Raw genomic sequence first — 14,978 nt, 5'->3', positions numbered from 1 at the left:
TGTGAGTCGGTTGGGAGGTGGAGGTGGGGATGGTGGGGTGAGTGAGGTTGTGTGTATGAATGCGATTCTTATGGCGCTTTATACGCTTATACTTCGGAGGGATAGAGATGGAGGTGGGGATGGGGGAAGGGGGTATGAGCCCCCGGTGTTGTGGATGAATATGGCAAGGGGGATACGCACGGTCATTGGTGGTGCTTATTATGGGTTGTTGGAGAGGGGGGCGAGGATTGTGCCGCTTTTGGTGGCAAGGCCGGTTGTTCATGCGAAGGGACAGTTAGGTTTGGGGGGTGGGGGTGGAGATGGGAGGGGTGTGTTGCAGTTCCTGGTGGATGTGAATCCGGATGCTGCCGAGACGGAGGCAATTAGGGCTGTATATGTTGAGTGTGTGCGGTATCTGGAGGGGTTATTACTCGCGGTAAGGACCGGAGAAACCGAGTTTGATATTCGGAAGCGGTTCTCGTCGTTTCCGAGTATGATGCCTGAGCTGTTTTTTGAGGTTGGTGGGGGAGAAGAGGTCCCGCGCGTTGGTCATTCTGGCGTATTTTTTTGTGGTGGCCAAGGCAGCAGAGGGGGTTTGGTGGCTCAAGGGTATCCCGGAGATGGAGGTTAGAGGGATTGAGGGGGTGTTGGGGGTGGAGTGGAGGGGGGTGATGGAGTGGCCGGGGAGGGTGGTTAGGGGGGAGGTGGAGGTTGGTGATTTGAATGGGTTGGATAGGGTTTCGGAGGAGACAAACTCGTTGGATGGTGATGTATGATGTACTGGATGCAGTACTAGACGGGTATATTAAGAAGATGATGCCGTTAAACATGAACCGGAACAAACTGACACCTCTGTTCACCCTTCTCCAGTCGACTCCTGGCCAAGTTCCTTGTAGCTATCCCCACACCCACATACAGCAACATAACGAGGTACTCAGGGAGTGTGCCAAAGATAATCCTCACAGGCAAGCTACCACCATCGAAACTATCAGTAGCAAACGCAGTTGCAATAGCATAGATGATCCGCACGCCAATCAACGGCATAGAAATCGTAACAGCGAGAAGAATCTATCATGGTCAGCCATAATCTATATACATGTATCGAGAACATACCTGTCTCTCCTCCCCCAGTCGACGAGAGTGCGCGTCAACCGTACGTGAAAACCACACCAACGCCCCAACGAATACCCATCCGGTCGCGAAGATAATGAGCCCCACATGGAGAAGGGTCTCGTTTCCTTTACTAGCTGCTGCAAGACCGATTCCACCCGCGATGACTATATGTGTGATGAGGTAGCCCCAGATGTTGAGGAGAGCGGGGAGGTGTTTGCGGATGGAGTGGTTTCTAGCAACGTTAGCTGGCGTTGATTAATATAAGTGGTGTGCATACGCTTCATGAAGTAGCCCCGTGGCAGCCATAAGCAGAGGCGACAGTCCGATGCCATTAATGATTGCGGCCGTCGCGTTGATTTGATGGTGGTGGGCGGCATTTAAGGCCATGGCGTTACCGGCAAGACGTAGACCGCACATGGCGAGGACGTATCCCCAGCCTAGAAGGCCATGCTTTCCATGCGTGATAAGGCAGTAGATGGCTGGGAGGGAAATGATGGCGTAGAAGACCAGATTGGCTATATCGAGGTGTTCGCTTGCGGACATCGTGAATATATATTTATCGTGAAGGAAATTCAGATGGTTGGATGTAATCCATACTGAAGATGGGATCCAATGAGCTTTTATTGTATTGCTACAATCCAGAATAAAGCATCAGCCTGAGCAAAGTTGATGCCGATCTTATCGATTAAGCAGCGAAACCGAAACCGAGCTGCAGGCAGCCACATTGGCCCCGGCTTCTGGGCTACGACCCACCACGTGTCCACAATTGCTCCGCCTCCATAGTGCGGGCCCTGCGTTCTGTCAGGGTATCACTTTCAGTGCCTAAAATAAACTTGTGGGTATAGAGCTGCGGCTGCATGATACTAAGGCTTCTGTGCTCACTGAAAACAGATAGTAAGGATGAATTGCGGGCTTCTGTTCTCAATATCTTGTCCTGGATAAGCCACATGTGCTGCATTTTATTAACAATCTTCAATTATAGTTGAATGAAAGGTGTGTCACGGCCCATGAGTGCCACACTAGCTGAGTGGTTTGTAGACGCCCTCGTTATTAAACACAGTTTTCCACAGTCTCGCTTCACGCTATTAATACAACCTTGAGAACTTGGCCTCCTGGCCCTCACTGAAAGCATACTGTCCTTCTATTCCTCCATTCCTGTCAACACATTCATCGGAGTCACAATGACTGACCCCCTAGTCCTGGTTAGAAGTTGATTCACTGTCCGACTCTCCCCCGTCACCCTCTTCATCAGACTCATAATCCTCATCTTCGTCGTCCCCAAACCCGGAATCGCACAGCCTTTTTCGTCGTGCTTTAACCTGCTTTGCTGCAACTTCCACAAGTAGTCCCTCCTCCCCCTTCTGGCCCGATGCACCACACAAGAGGTCCTTGTAGTCATGGCCTAGTTCCTCAACCAGAGCTAATAGCATATTTTTGGGTAGATATCTCCCAGGTGTGCCCCAGAATGGCTTGCCCATCTCGTCCCGGATCGTGGCGCCTGGGGTTCCATCTGTGTTTTCCTGCCAGGCTCGACGTAGAACCTGTAGGCAATAATGGAAGTAGATGTATCGGGCGGCTGGTCGAAAGGCCGTCTTGAACTGTAGGCGCCTGCCGTCTAGCTCTCGGTATGTCATCTGAGAGCCGAGTTCGATCGTCTTGCCCAGCAGTTTCCAATTCTGGTCCAGGATCCTCACTTTATATTCTCTGGTCTCTTGGCCAAGCCATGCCAGTAGTTCTGCGAGCTTGGGACGATCGGGCAAATCAGGGACAATAACAATCTTCCCGCAGTCGAAGACGTCCTCGATGAAGCTGGCCATCATCAGGCCATTGCGTGGAGAGAAAAGCTCGGGGGTCTTCGTTACCCCAAATATGGCACCCATAGTGTCCTGGCCGTGCATATACGCAAAAAGATGTGCTGCAGTCATGAGCCTCTTGTGAAAGTACTTCCCCATGATGGGGCACCAGAGATATTCATCTCTCTCGGGGTTTCGACTCCCGTACACTTCGATCATATCGGTTCGGAATTGCGTCTGGGACCGTCCATCCCGCTCTCCAGCACCAGTGTTCTTGATTCCTAGGCCCATTTTGCTGGTCGTAAATAACTTCATAAAGCTTGCCCTAAGGCGTCGGCCCCAGCTGGCTCGTGGCTCAAGCTGTTCGATTCGCTTGTTACAAGCAGCGGTGGTCACTTCGTGCGCCCTGATCTGTTCGAAAAGCATTTTGGCCTCTTCTGTCTTTTGCCATTCAGCTTCAGGCCCTGAGAAATCCCTCAATGAGATCTTTCGCTCGACTTTTATGCGCTCCAGCAGTATCCCTTCTACCTCGGCCGCTCGTGACCAGAATTGGGGGTTGAAGGACCCCTGTGCCTTGAGTCGTTTCTTTGCCACACGTAAACTATCATTCAATCTGCGCTGCTCTGTTTCCAGCATTTCATCTTCCGCGGGGCGTTTCATGGCACAAGTAGTTTTATCAAGTCGACCAAATTCTCGCAAGGAGACCTGGCTATCCATCTTGGAGCTTTAAAGAGCGCTGAAAGAAGGACAAAGATAGTATGAAATTGTTTTCAATAAACGAGACCGAAGGAGTAGTGGTTGACGCCAAAATAAGCTGAGGGGTGAAGGCTTGAATTGGGCGATATTCCAATAGTGGTGGTTGCTGGTATACTGAATTTAACTAGGAACATAATCAGCACATATCTCTAGTGTACTATATGACTCATTCAATGGTCCAACGTAACTATGCGGTCTTTCCGTCCGCGGGAAAAGAATTACGTGGTCAAGGAAGCCATGACCAATCGTATTCATGATCTAATCAAAGGGCGTGGATTCCGTAGGACCCGGGAGGTGAAAGACAAGCAGTAAAAAAAGCATGACAGACAGGTGACAGACAGGTGAGAGACAAGTAACAGACAAGTAACAGACAAGTAACAGACAAGTGACAGACAGGTGAAAGATAAGTGACAGACAAGTGACAGACAAGTGCCAGGTTCCATATGTATTGAAGAAAAGTCTTCTCAGTACTCTGTACTACTATCTGTTGTAGTAGATTGACCTTGTTGGTTCATGGGTTTAGTGAGTCAGAATCATTTACGCAAATAGGTCCCTTTATGGTGAAGCTTGACCAGGTATATTGAAGGGAGTATAACAGCCGCTACTAATTCCATATGGAGTTAGTGACGACGGAAGAGTCGGAACCTGCTTCCCTTGGCGGTGTTCCCCGCATCTCCGGGGAGTTTCCACTTCACTTCCACCGGAACCCAAGCCATCTCTCCACTACCCCGGACTCTCCCCTGCTGTCATCGTCTTTTTTCTTCAGGCTCTTCGGCTTGCATCAATCTCTTGGACAGCTGCCTAATTCGTGGCACATGCAGAAAGGCCCCCGCAGATCAACCGCCCGGTCGCGTACTCCCAAGGCTTGCGACCGTTGCCGCCGGCAGAAACTCAAGGTACACATCCCTTTGCCCATATTCCTTAGGCATTGTTCTAAGCACCAGCAGTGCGATACCATCCGTCCTTGCGTCTTATGCACCCGCGCGGGCCACAAATGTGACACAACTCTGCAGCCCCGGCGTTCTGAGCGTCGACGACCATCCACCGGCACCCCTTCCGTTGAATCACCTGACACGCTTGTCTTGCCGGACCGAGTGCCTGAGGCTCCCCAACAATATGCCACGGGCACCTCGGCCATTGCCTTCGCCAGGCAGGTGTATAATGAGGAGGAGATGGGCCGTACCTTGACAGAAGCCTCCGTCCCCGGCGATATTGGCATGGCGGGGACGGATGATGACCTTTGGGGTCTGAAAGAAACCAATCTGCCTCCACAGGAAGTGATTCTGGCGTTGATCGACACATACTTCTATCGCATGCAGTGGTTCATCTTGGTCCTGCATGAGCCGTCCTTTCGAGAAACGGCCCAGCGGATTATTTCTCAACAGCAATGGAGACGTCGGGATCTTGGTGCCGTCATGACTGTTCTTGCGGTCGCTACGATCAGCCTGCAGGCGGTTCTACCAGACCAGGAGTGGCCCGGACATAGCCTTCTATGTGCCCATTCCATTGATGCGAAGGAACTATTGAAGAAGCTGATCGCTGAAATACGCTCCCGTCTCCTCGACCTCCTGGAGGACTGCCGCATCGAAGGAGTGCAAGTATGTCTTCTGCTCTCTTGTTATTACATGTTTCATAGCTCCCCAAACCTTGCCTGGACGATGTTTGGCATGGCTGCCCGGGCTGGCTACGCCCTCAACCTCCAGTCAAAGAGCCCCTCATTGCACCCCTCTATCGCTGATGAAACCCGATCCCGTTGTTGGAACCATATCATTGTGTCGGATACATTCTGTTCGATAATCTATGGACGCCCCGCCTCTCTGGAGTCTACGATTGTTCGTCCGCTGCAGCTCGTTGACGACTTGACCATCGACCCCTGGTTGCTGAACCAGTTTCCCGTCCATGACGGCAGCGGGCTGACCTCACGAGCTGCCTTTCATGTCCTGAAAGCAGAAATATATGCAGTCGCTGGAGACATTCTTCAACGTTTTCGCCGACTCAATCTGCCATCCGAAGCAAAGGAACAAGGCCTGGAGGCCATTGTACAGACCACCCAGGAATCGGATGCTCTTCTCAATAACTGGCGGGCCAGGATCCCAAGGCTGTACGACTTTGAGTACTGGAATTTAGATGGCCGATGGGACAGGATGCACGAGCAGCTACAGACGCTTCCCCTTAGCACGAAAGAACAGGTGGAGACAGTTTATCTCCAGGCTGTGACCCTACAGCTGACGTACGACGGCATGGTTATCCAAGCCCATCGGCCGCTTCTGGAACAAAAGATGAACAGACTCACCCCGAGGACCGTGATTGACGCTGTCCATCGGTCGCTCAGCTTAGCCACGGCGGCAGCTCTCCGTGTGTCTCGGATCCCGATCCATATCTTCAGGAATCATTTTGCTGTAGCATTTGCATCGATGCAGCAATTCACTGCCGGTGTCATTCTTTGCATACCTCCAACCGTTCAACCTCTCACAGCTACCGCTCATGAGGCAAAAGACGGGGTGGTGAGAATAATACGTGCGAGCAGAAGCTTGGTCTGCTATGATCGAATTGCGAGACAGACAGAACAGCTCCTAACAGAGCTCTTGAAAGTGACCATTCAGCGCGAGTTAACCCATGCTTTGGCTGAGAACCCAGAGACAAACCCTGATGCAGCAACCTCCACCCGTCACGGCAGCTCTGTAACCGAGGACTCCATCACTACCCACGCAGTAATAACTCCAGCCACAGATCAAACCTCAGACCCTATACCAAGGCCTTGGGCATCGGACCCCCTGGCGGCGGTAATGGGACCCTATGACTTTCTCCCGGCGCAGGCATTCCAGCAACTGGACGATACCTTTGGGGCATTTGGCGAATGTGAGTGTCACTGACATAGTTTTGATGCCGACTGACAATGCCTAGCCATGTTTAACCTGGTCCCTGACGACCAGAATAGTGCGTGGAACTGGGGGCGAACATTTCCTTAGCCCGAGATCTATACCACTGGTTTATACCATGTAGCTGGCATTTTTGGTAACGCAAACTTAATGAAGGGTGCCCATATTCTGATAAATCTATTGTCCTGGAGGTGTGTCACTCGATAAGAAGACTTTGTTGCCATAAGAATGCAGCAGGAAAGTGGCCTTTAAGTGAACGCCACGATGATTTCGTCCACCCAGCCGATCATTGATGGGGTGTCGATCAACCTTGTTCCGGCAATTCCGGTGGGTATTGACTTCCGGTGGGAATAACGCGCCCGGAGCTGCCGCGATCCTCGTGATTATTCTCACCACATTTTTTGCTCCTTTAAAACCACCAGCACTCTTCTTATATACTGCCAAAAACTACAACTCAGGTTAGAGGCCGCTTCTGGAAGATGGTGAAAACCGAACGTGAGGTACTTCGTTAGGACCTGTGAATGGGACCGCCACTCACGCCACTGGTGTTCCACTGTCCCTGAATCCAGATTTTGGGACACATTGACCAAACCTTGATTATGCTGCCCAATGATCAGCTGCAACAGCAGGAAAGCTCCACTTGGCTCCACCGGTGGATCGTGGCGGGGATACTCGAATGCCACCGGAAAAGGAGCTGCTTATTGTCGCTCCGGTGGTGCCCATCTCGGAAAGGAGATCATGATGCAGTGTAACCATAATAACTACCGACCACCCACCTACAGCTCCTGAGACGCATTCTTCTCTTATTTCTCCATCGTGGGGTGATCCATGGAATCCCCGGCAATGAATAGTCCACCTCAGACTCACGGCATGAGTCGCGTCACGCAGCGGCCTCTACTGGCCTGTCTTGCATGTCGGAGCTCGAAAGTGCGCTGCGAGCTACCACGAGGGTCCAGTGTCTGTCGCCGATGCGATGCGAGGGGTTTAAAATGTGTTTTCATGAAGGCACGAAGGTAAGCCATCTTCTCTGTTGCCTATCATTTCCCGACTCGCTACGTTTTATCCGATGGCAACAGCATATGACAAGCAACGTAAATGATTAGTTTCTAATGAGTCTGCATAGAACGATCAGGCGATCGTCAACTAGTCCTAAGAAGGCACTATCGCCCGACACTAATACATTGCCTTCGCCATCCTCAGACTCCAGCGGGAGCCATGATGGTATCCTGATCCCCAATATGGATAGTCCGTCTAGTGAGGAAGGATCCAAGAGTGATTGGAATGATGAGGGTAAGTAGACAAGGCATCTCTTTCAGACATTCCACTAATCGGCGAATCAGGATCACTTTCCCATCTATTGGCTTCCAGGAGCAAAGCCATGTCTCAGGAACCACACATCGCACTCCAGCCACATGTACCTTCAACGTACCCTTTAGATCATTTCCTCTCGGTGATTGATGATTTACTTGAGCCATCGATATCTCCGACATGTCGGAGCGAGGGAGATCATACTCCCGAACCCGACAGGACATTCCAGACTTGTTTGGCGGCGGTTACACCTGAGGATTATCAGTATCTGACGGCAAAGGGAGCCTTGCAGCTGCTACCACGTGCCTTGCGAAACCAGCTATTAGCGGCGTACGTGAAATATGTTCATCCGCTCTTGCCGATCCTCGATTTGGCAAAATTTCTGTCCGGAATTATTGATGGCGATGACACTCAGTTTGACTCACCGTTGTTGTACCAGGCGGTCATGTTCGCTGGCAGCATATATATTCAGGAAGATATCAATGAAGACGAAGCTCAGTCCACCAAGAGTTTGACTGGTGTTCTTTTTGAGCGCACCAAGGTTTGTCACTTCCAACACGATGACATGCCAACATACTAATTGATGATGAATGTAGGTTCTGTATGAGTTCGAAACGGAGCAATGTGCATACACTCAAATTAAAGCGCTGCTGTTGATGACTCTCTGGCACGGGGATATGTCACGTCACAAGGGTCCATCCTACTGGCTTGATCTTGCCTTTTCAACCGCCGAACGAGTCGGCCTACTCCACGACAGTTGCTGGACATACAATGGCCCTTCCATCAAACCTGTCATTTGGTGTTGTCTGTATGTGCGTGACCGGATCATCTCCCTTGGATCCCGTCGCCCGGTACGCATGCCTGTGAGCCAATACCCAAGCTCAGTCCTGGGTCTTACGAGCTTCATACACGAAGAATATAGCGTCCCTGTCCTCGAGGCATTGGGCAGTGCCGCCTCTATTTTGACCCGCTCCAGCCGGGAGCAATCCGCCCTGCTCTTCACAGAACTCGTCAAGCTCTGCTACTGTGTGGGGGCGATCCTCGATTATCTTTACGAAGGCGCATGGATTCCACTTCCCCGTCGCAGCAGCTTATATTCTCTCACCCCTAAATGCAACATTCCACCGATCACGAAACCAAGCTGCGAGAAGCTGCTACAATCTTGGATCCAGCTTCTACCTCCGACAGCCTCGTATCACATACCGCTCCTTCCTCCAGACGCGAGGCAAGAGTCGGTAGATACTGTGTTCCTCGTTCACAAAGCATTTCTCTACCTGCTCTACCTGACAGCGATGGCCGTGATATACCGCACCGGGCCTGGCGAGCGGCCTTCCAACACTACGCTTCCGAACCTGAAAGGCTTGCGGGCCTCGACGTCACAGATCAAACGGGTCCTCACAGAGCTCGACGATATGGATTTGCTTCGCTTCCTGCCAGGAACGTCGGTCACGATTATCATGTTTGCGATCGAGGCAAGTCTTTTGGATCTGCAGGGGTCAGATTCGATGGTTCGGTTGCAGGCCATGTCGAATCTGTATGCCTGCGAGGGGGCTGCTTTGAACCTGCTACAGGTGTATCCTACGGCTGAGTTGGCATTGTTGAAAACGCGAACCGCGCGCTCCAATCTCCTAGGGTTGGTGGAGATATAAGTATAGATCGTTGTCCCTAGACAGATCACAATAGCTTTGTGGCAAGCTTATTCGTGATTAGGATGCAGCTGGCATGCATCACTTGCGATATCTTCTACTTATAGGCATTCTGTCTCTATCGTATAATGTCATGATTAATGAGCCGTACTCTTGGTGCCTGCGACAACCTCTTTAGTCTATCTATGGCCATCCTTGCTAAGGCATATAGTCACTTTGGTCTAGTAGTGGCTTGGCAGACCAGCTTTAACCGAGGGTCATAGCCAGCCCAGCCAATGCTGCGAATTCGTCCGCTTCGGCCTCCGAGACATGCATTTGTACCCACAACCTGGTTTGTCCGTCCGGTCTCCGGATGGAAACATATATTGCTCCTACAGAGATCGACTTCCTTCCTTCTCCAACAATCTTGTGAGCGAAAATGGCACCGAAAAACATCGTCATTCTTGGGGGCTCATATGGCGGCCTTTCCACGGCACACTATCTTTTAAAACATGCCCTGCCAGTGCTCCCTGCTCAAGACCCTTACCAGGTGATTGTTGTCAGCACCTCATCCCAGGCCATGTGTCGCCAGGCCTGTCCGCGTGCCATGATATCCGACGACATGTTTCCGCAAGACAAGCTCTTCGTCAACATACCCGAACTATTTACCCAGTATCCGAAAGACCAGTTTCGCTTCGTCCATGGTGCTGCTACACGACTCGATCATGTCACCCGGAGGATCACCATCACTCTCAATGCCAGAAGCAACCCAACGGCAGAGACCGAAGTGATCGAATACCACGCCATAGTGATCGCCACTGGCGCTTCAACGCCATCTCCCCTCCTTGGTCTGAACCAAGATGAAGTCTTTCTCCACGAGCAATGGACCGAATTTCGCAAAGCGCTTCCCACCGCCAAACGCATTGTTATAGCAGGAGGAGGTCCTGCCGGCATCGAAACGGCCGGCGAACTCGGAGAATACCTGAACGGTCGCTCGGGGTGGTTCAGCTCCAAGCGAGCACATCCTAATGTATCCATCACCGTCGTGAGCAGTGCATCGCAGATTCTTCCTGCCCTGCGACCCGCGGTAGCAAAGAAAGCTGAGAAGTTCCTCGCTGATGTCGGTGTGACTGTGTTGAAGAACACCCGCGTGAAAGGCGTTTCTCCTTCGGATGCAGGCACACGCAATATCACAGCTAAAGCAACAGTGATCCTCGACAATGGACGGGTTCTTGATGCTGACATCTACATCCCTGCCATCGGCACAACACCCAATACGGGGTTCCTCGACCCGAGCCTCCTCTCTGACGACAGACGGGTCAAAACCAACAACACGTTCCGCGTCGAGGACGCTGGTCTACGCATCTATGCCATCGGGGACGTGGCCTCGAATGTGCAACACCCTGCAGTGCATGTCATCTTGAATTCCATTCCGGTTCTGTGTGCCAACTTGAAGCGGGATCTGCGGCTCGCGGCTGGGGTAGACCCGGCTTCGGTGGGAGAGGACCGGGTGTTTGAGGAGGATACTCGCACGAATCAGATGGTGCCGATCGGACAGAGCAAGGGAGTTGGAGAGGCGATGGGCTTTCAGTTACCGAGTGTTTTGGTTTGGTTGGTCAAAGGGAGGGATTATTGGTTGTGGACGACGGGGATGTTGTGGAGTGGGAGGCAGTGGGTTAAGGAGAAGTGAGGTTGTATCTTTCAACTAATTTATGGCGATGGGTTCTTTGTTGGGTTTTATAGATACTTTTCTTCTCTATCCTTCTAAGTTGTGTTCTGGATACTACTTTCTATTCTCTACTAACTTTCATGTCTTTATGATGTTTTCTCATTTATTGGCTGGCAGCTTGTTCGGGCGGAGCGGCCCAACCGGCGCTAGCATCTGACATTCGTCCGCTTCGGCCTCCGAACGGAGATCCTCCATCTCCTCTCCTTGAGTGAGATAAGTTCGTGAAATAATGTCTCACGTTTCGATACTTTACACTTAAATCTACAACCCATGAATACGCCACCATCATCCACCCCAAGACGCGAAATGCCCCCCAGAAAGCTCCGAAAAGGCACCCACAGCTGCTGGGAATGTGAGCTATCTACCCGCCAAGTGAGACCACATCTAACAAGCGAACCAGGTCGACGACGCAAAGTCCGCTGCCAGTTTCCCTCACCCAATGCTTCAATCTGCACTCCATGTAGCATCCGAGGCAGTCCTTGTCGGAGTCAGGATGTAGTGGATTCGCAACCGCCGCCGCGGGAAAGAACCCATGCGCAACGCCTCGATCGGCTCGAGGTGTTGATGCAGAGGTTGGTGGAGCGGATTCTGCCGGAGGATGTTTCAGCGAGGGGTCTCAGGGATGAGGTGTCTATTGAGGCAGGTTCGATCTCGTCTATATCAGGGACAGGGGAACATAGACACCGAATTCCGCAGGATGAAGGGGTAGAAACGCCAGGTGCTGGTGGAACGTCTCTTGGTTTGCCACTGGGCTCTCAAACCATCCCTGACACATCTCCCGCATTGGTTCTAGAGACGGGGGGCTGGTCGGACAGTCCACTAAGCCTCCATGATGCGAATTGGGTGATCTCCCAACGCCTCCATGCACTCTTTCGATCCCAGAAGGACATGAACACCATCGTTGAATCAAGCCCCGGGAGACTCTTGCTTGCTGCTTTACTCAGCCGAGATGCCGATGGTACACTCATCCCCACCGAAAATATCGCAACGATTCCCCACATCACAAGCAGTCCGTTCATACTCGCGCGAAGGCTTCTCCAGCTGGCCATTTGCATGCAGCAGCTCAGTCCATCCTTCGACACAAGGCAGCTTGCACTGCAAGTACCTGTCGCATCCGTCATGACCCATGTAGTTTCCACGGTCTCCAGCATCATCTCCAATGACGATCTGGTAGCCAATGTCGATGGTCTCCAATGCATTCTCTTACATGGACTCTGGCATATGAATGCAGGCAATTTGCGCAAAGCGTGGCTTACCTTTCGCAGAGCAATCAGTCTCGCACAGCTTGTTGATATTGGTCCCGGAAATGCCATGCTGCACAGTCTCATGTCCAGCGAGGCTTCAACCCATGACAAACTCTGGTATCTCCTCGTCGCCTTCGATCGATACCTGTCACTCTTCCTAGGTCTCCGCATCGATATGCGGGACGATAGTTTTGCCTCGGAGGAGTCAACCAAGAATCACAGTCCTGAAGAAAAGCTTGAGAAACTACACACTGTGATTGCAGCACGAATCGCGGATAGAAACCTCACCCAGAGCAAACAAAACTACGCTATCACGCAAGCCATTGACTATGATCTCGACACGGGCGCCAAAAGAATGGGTCAAGCCTGGTGGTTTCATTCAAGCACAGGGTTGTGTGAGATTCCTGAGCAGAGCTGGCAGCGCATGAGACAGCTCATGATTCAAATCCACCATTTCAGTCTGCTGGTCCTGTTGCATCTGCCATATCTACTCAAGGACCCCACCGAGGATCGATATATATATAATCGGATGACCTGCATCCGCTCGAGTCGGGAGATCCTGACACGATTTATCTCCCTTCGCCAAGACATAGAATCTATCTTTTCGTGTCGCCACATTGACTATGCGGGGTCGATTGCTGCGATTACACTCTTATTGAGTTATCTTCCTCAAGGGCACAGCGCCCCTGTTCCTGATACTCAGCGGGAAGAAGATAGGAGGCTGGTCGGTCGAGTGAAGGACAGAATGGAGCAGGTGGCTGTCTTGAACCAGGATAAATTCTTGTACGAAACCGCTCAGATCATTACGCAGCTTCTGCCTGTTTTTGACGACTCCACAAACAAAATGACTTTGTCGACGAAAGACAGCCCTAATGAGACTATTCAACTCAAAATCCCATATCTCGGTTTGGTCAACATATCCTTGGAACCGAGGCAGAGAGAAAATGAGGCCATCTCTAATGTGGCTGACGAGCCCTCGACTCGCGGACCATCTCATCTGCCTTCACCCAGCCACCAACTCCAGACGAATGAGTGGGATATACACGACTTCATCCATGTCGAGGAAGCTCTCGCTGACGGTCAGGGCCTTCCGACACTCACCGCAGAAGCCAATGACTGGCCGTTTCAAGGCATCGACACCAATTTCTGGTCTCTTTTGCAGAGCAGCATGGCGGTGGACTCGGATTATGAGCCTACATATTAGACCATCTGCAATAGTTGAATCATCATATGAAAATAATATAGCTTGGCACCTTCCTCGCGGTACCAGTATTGATCTAACAACGCTGTCCGATTACTGCACATTTCGCATAATCCCCGGCTCCAGCTTCTCCAGCCTTTTACAAAGCACCTCCCAAAGATAAGCGGCCTTCTCCTCATCCAACACAATGGGTGCATAAGCCTGCACCACTCCCGCCCGCATATACAGTCCATGCGTCTCCCTCCCCGCCGACGCCGTCTGCACCACCAGTCTCGACCCCTCCTCCGCCGTACGCGCAGCGATTGCTTCGAATGCCTTGAAGAGAATCTTTCCCACCCCACACAGCTCCCCTGCAAGCCCAGTCTTACAGAAACAAGGGTCAAGCGAGTTGATCACGATAGGGTTTGGAACGTCAGAGCCTATCGGATCAACAATGGATGCTAGCTTGATGATGGAATATAACTGCAGGAGTTTGGACAGGTTATACCTAATCATCATCAGGAATCCACATCGCCCATATCTTTGAAGGAAGAACTCACTGATTCATACCACTCATCCTCGACTCCTCAGCGTACCAATCAAAGATATCTCCCCCATGATCCTCCGGAAACTTGGCCACGTCATACAACGCTGACCCGACGAACGTCATATGCGGCGTAACCCGATACAATCTTGCCGTTTCCTTCAACTTCGGGATTACCTGGAACGCAAGAAGAAATGTACCGATGGAGTTAATCGCCAGCGTGCGCTCCGTTCCATACACTCGCTTGAATTTCTGGCCCTGGATGCCCGCATTGTGAATTACCACGTCCAGGCGCGGAAGTTCATTAACCTTGTTCACGAAACTTTTGATAGAAACTTCGGACTCGAGGTCAACCTCCCAGACCTCGAGAATCTCGGGGTTACACTGAAGGGTAGATTCAATGGCATGCTTGGCCTCGTCGCCGCGAGATTTGCTCCGGCACCCGAGGATGACTTTGCTGGCACCGAGACGGACAGTGTGGGTGACGATTTCTTTGCCCAGGCCGCCGTTGGCACCAGTTATGATGACAGTCTTGGAGGCGAATGAGGCGGTGGGTATGGGGATGGTGAGGCGGAATTGAGTGTAGATGAAGTCGCTGAGGGTGGGCATGATGAATGTATATTTTTGGACTTGATGGAGGTATACAAGAGGAGTGACTTGATGATATATTCCCTCGAAAGGGCGCACATCATTTTATATCAACTCTCACAGCCATCACCGGATTTAACAACTTTACATCCCCGACAACCACATCCATGGGCTTACCACCCCCAGATACCCATCCCAATTAACAGCGCCTAAGTCCGCGGAGATAAGTCACGTGCCATA

General features: G+C 51.5%; 8 protein-coding genes across 8 annotated transcripts; 5 read left to right on the top strand and 3 right to left on the bottom strand.

Moving 5' to 3' along the window:
* On the top strand, positions 1-698 carry BO80DRAFT_487026 (uncharacterized protein). The gene has a single exon (XM_025723537.1). The coding sequence runs from the start codon at positions 56-58 to the stop codon at positions 608-610; it is 555 nt and encodes a 184-aa protein (XP_025569773.1). The 5' UTR covers positions 1-55; the 3' UTR covers positions 611-698.
* Positions 699-720: 22 nt separating this feature from the next.
* BO80DRAFT_497765 (uncharacterized protein) lies at positions 721-1,749 on the bottom strand. Its single transcript, XM_025724098.1, has 3 exons — positions 1,370-1,749; positions 1,093-1,324; positions 721-1,047 (listed from the first exon to the last, which is right to left on the bottom strand). The coding sequence occupies exons 1-3, from the start codon at positions 1,633-1,635 to the stop codon at positions 802-804; spliced, it is 744 nt and encodes a 247-aa protein (XP_025569772.1). The 5' UTR covers positions 1,636-1,749; the 3' UTR covers positions 721-801.
* A 536-nt stretch (positions 1,750-2,285) lies between these two features.
* On the bottom strand, positions 2,286-3,521 carry BO80DRAFT_459812 (HNH endonuclease signature motif containing protein; the record flags this gene model as incomplete). Its single annotated transcript, XM_025722362.1, has 1 exon — positions 2,286-3,521. One exon carries the CDS (start codon positions 3,519-3,521, stop codon positions 2,286-2,288), a length of 1,236 nt encoding a protein of 411 aa, XP_025569771.1.
* Positions 3,522-4,456: 935 nt separating this feature from the next.
* Positions 4,457-6,514, top strand: BO80DRAFT_368790 (Zn(II)2Cys6 transcription factor; the record flags this gene model as incomplete). Its single annotated transcript, XM_025716356.1, has 2 exons — positions 4,457-4,537; positions 4,589-6,514. The coding sequence occupies 2 exons, from the start codon at positions 4,457-4,459 to the stop codon at positions 6,512-6,514; spliced, it is 2,007 nt and encodes a 668-aa protein (XP_025569770.1).
* Positions 6,515-7,431: 917 nt separating this feature from the next.
* On the top strand, positions 7,432-9,477 carry BO80DRAFT_368743 (fungal specific transcription factor domain-containing protein; the record flags this gene model as incomplete). Its single annotated transcript, XM_025716354.1, has 4 exons — positions 7,432-7,511; positions 7,644-7,810; positions 7,861-8,369; positions 8,425-9,477. 4 exons carry the CDS (start codon positions 7,432-7,434, stop codon positions 9,475-9,477), a joined length of 1,809 nt encoding a protein of 602 aa, XP_025569769.1.
* Positions 9,478-9,685: 208 nt separating this feature from the next.
* Positions 9,686-11,233, top strand: BO80DRAFT_264044 (NAD(P)/FAD-dependent oxidoreductase). Its single transcript, XM_025714770.1, has one exon. It carries the CDS (start codon positions 9,893-9,895, stop codon positions 11,141-11,143), a length of 1,251 nt encoding a protein of 416 aa, XP_025569768.1. The 5' UTR covers positions 9,686-9,892; the 3' UTR covers positions 11,144-11,233.
* A 255-nt stretch (positions 11,234-11,488) lies between these two features.
* Positions 11,489-13,630, top strand: BO80DRAFT_439423 (uncharacterized protein; the record flags this gene model as incomplete). Its single annotated transcript, XM_025721078.1, has 2 exons — positions 11,489-11,534; positions 11,583-13,630. 2 exons carry the CDS (start codon positions 11,489-11,491, stop codon positions 13,628-13,630), a joined length of 2,094 nt encoding a protein of 697 aa, XP_025569767.1.
* Positions 13,631-14,162: 532 nt separating this feature from the next.
* Positions 14,163-14,789, bottom strand: BO80DRAFT_429906 (NAD(P)-binding protein; the record flags this gene model as incomplete). Its single annotated transcript, XM_025720585.1, has 1 exon — positions 14,163-14,789. Exon 1 carries the CDS (start codon positions 14,757-14,759, stop codon positions 14,163-14,165), a length of 597 nt encoding a protein of 198 aa, XP_025569766.1. The 5' UTR covers positions 14,760-14,789.
* Between the last annotated feature and the right edge of the window lie 189 nt (positions 14,790-14,978).

Source organism: Aspergillus ibericus (assembly GCF_003184845.1).
Source record: "Aspergillus ibericus CBS 121593 unplaced genomic scaffold BO80scaffold_75, whole genome shotgun sequence".
Lineage (NCBI taxonomy): Eukaryota > Fungi > Ascomycota > Eurotiomycetes > Eurotiales > Aspergillaceae > Aspergillus > Aspergillus ibericus.
This window is presented reverse-complemented; position numbering and strand designations above follow the sequence as displayed.

Bases quoted from the DNA above. Each gene is read 5' to 3' on its own strand.
- BO80DRAFT_264044 (XM_025714770.1), top strand. From the start codon at position 9,893: ATGGCACCGAAAAACATCGTCATTCTTGGGGGCTCATATGGCGGCCTT.
- BO80DRAFT_487026 (XM_025723537.1), top strand. From the start codon at position 56: ATGAATGCGATTCTTATGGCGCTTTATACGCTTATACTTCGGAGGGAT.
- BO80DRAFT_497765 (XM_025724098.1), bottom strand. From the start codon at position 1,635: ATGTCCGCAAGCGAACACCTCGATATAGCCAATCTGGTCTTCTACGCC. The intron at 1,325-1,369 runs GTATGCACACCA...TAACGTTGCTAG, and splicing joins ACGGGGCTACTTCATGAAGC to AAACCACTCCATCCGCAAAC. The intron at 1,048-1,092 runs GTATGTTCTCGA...TGACCATGATAG, and splicing joins GACTGGGGGAGGAGAGACAG to ATTCTTCTCGCTGTTACGAT.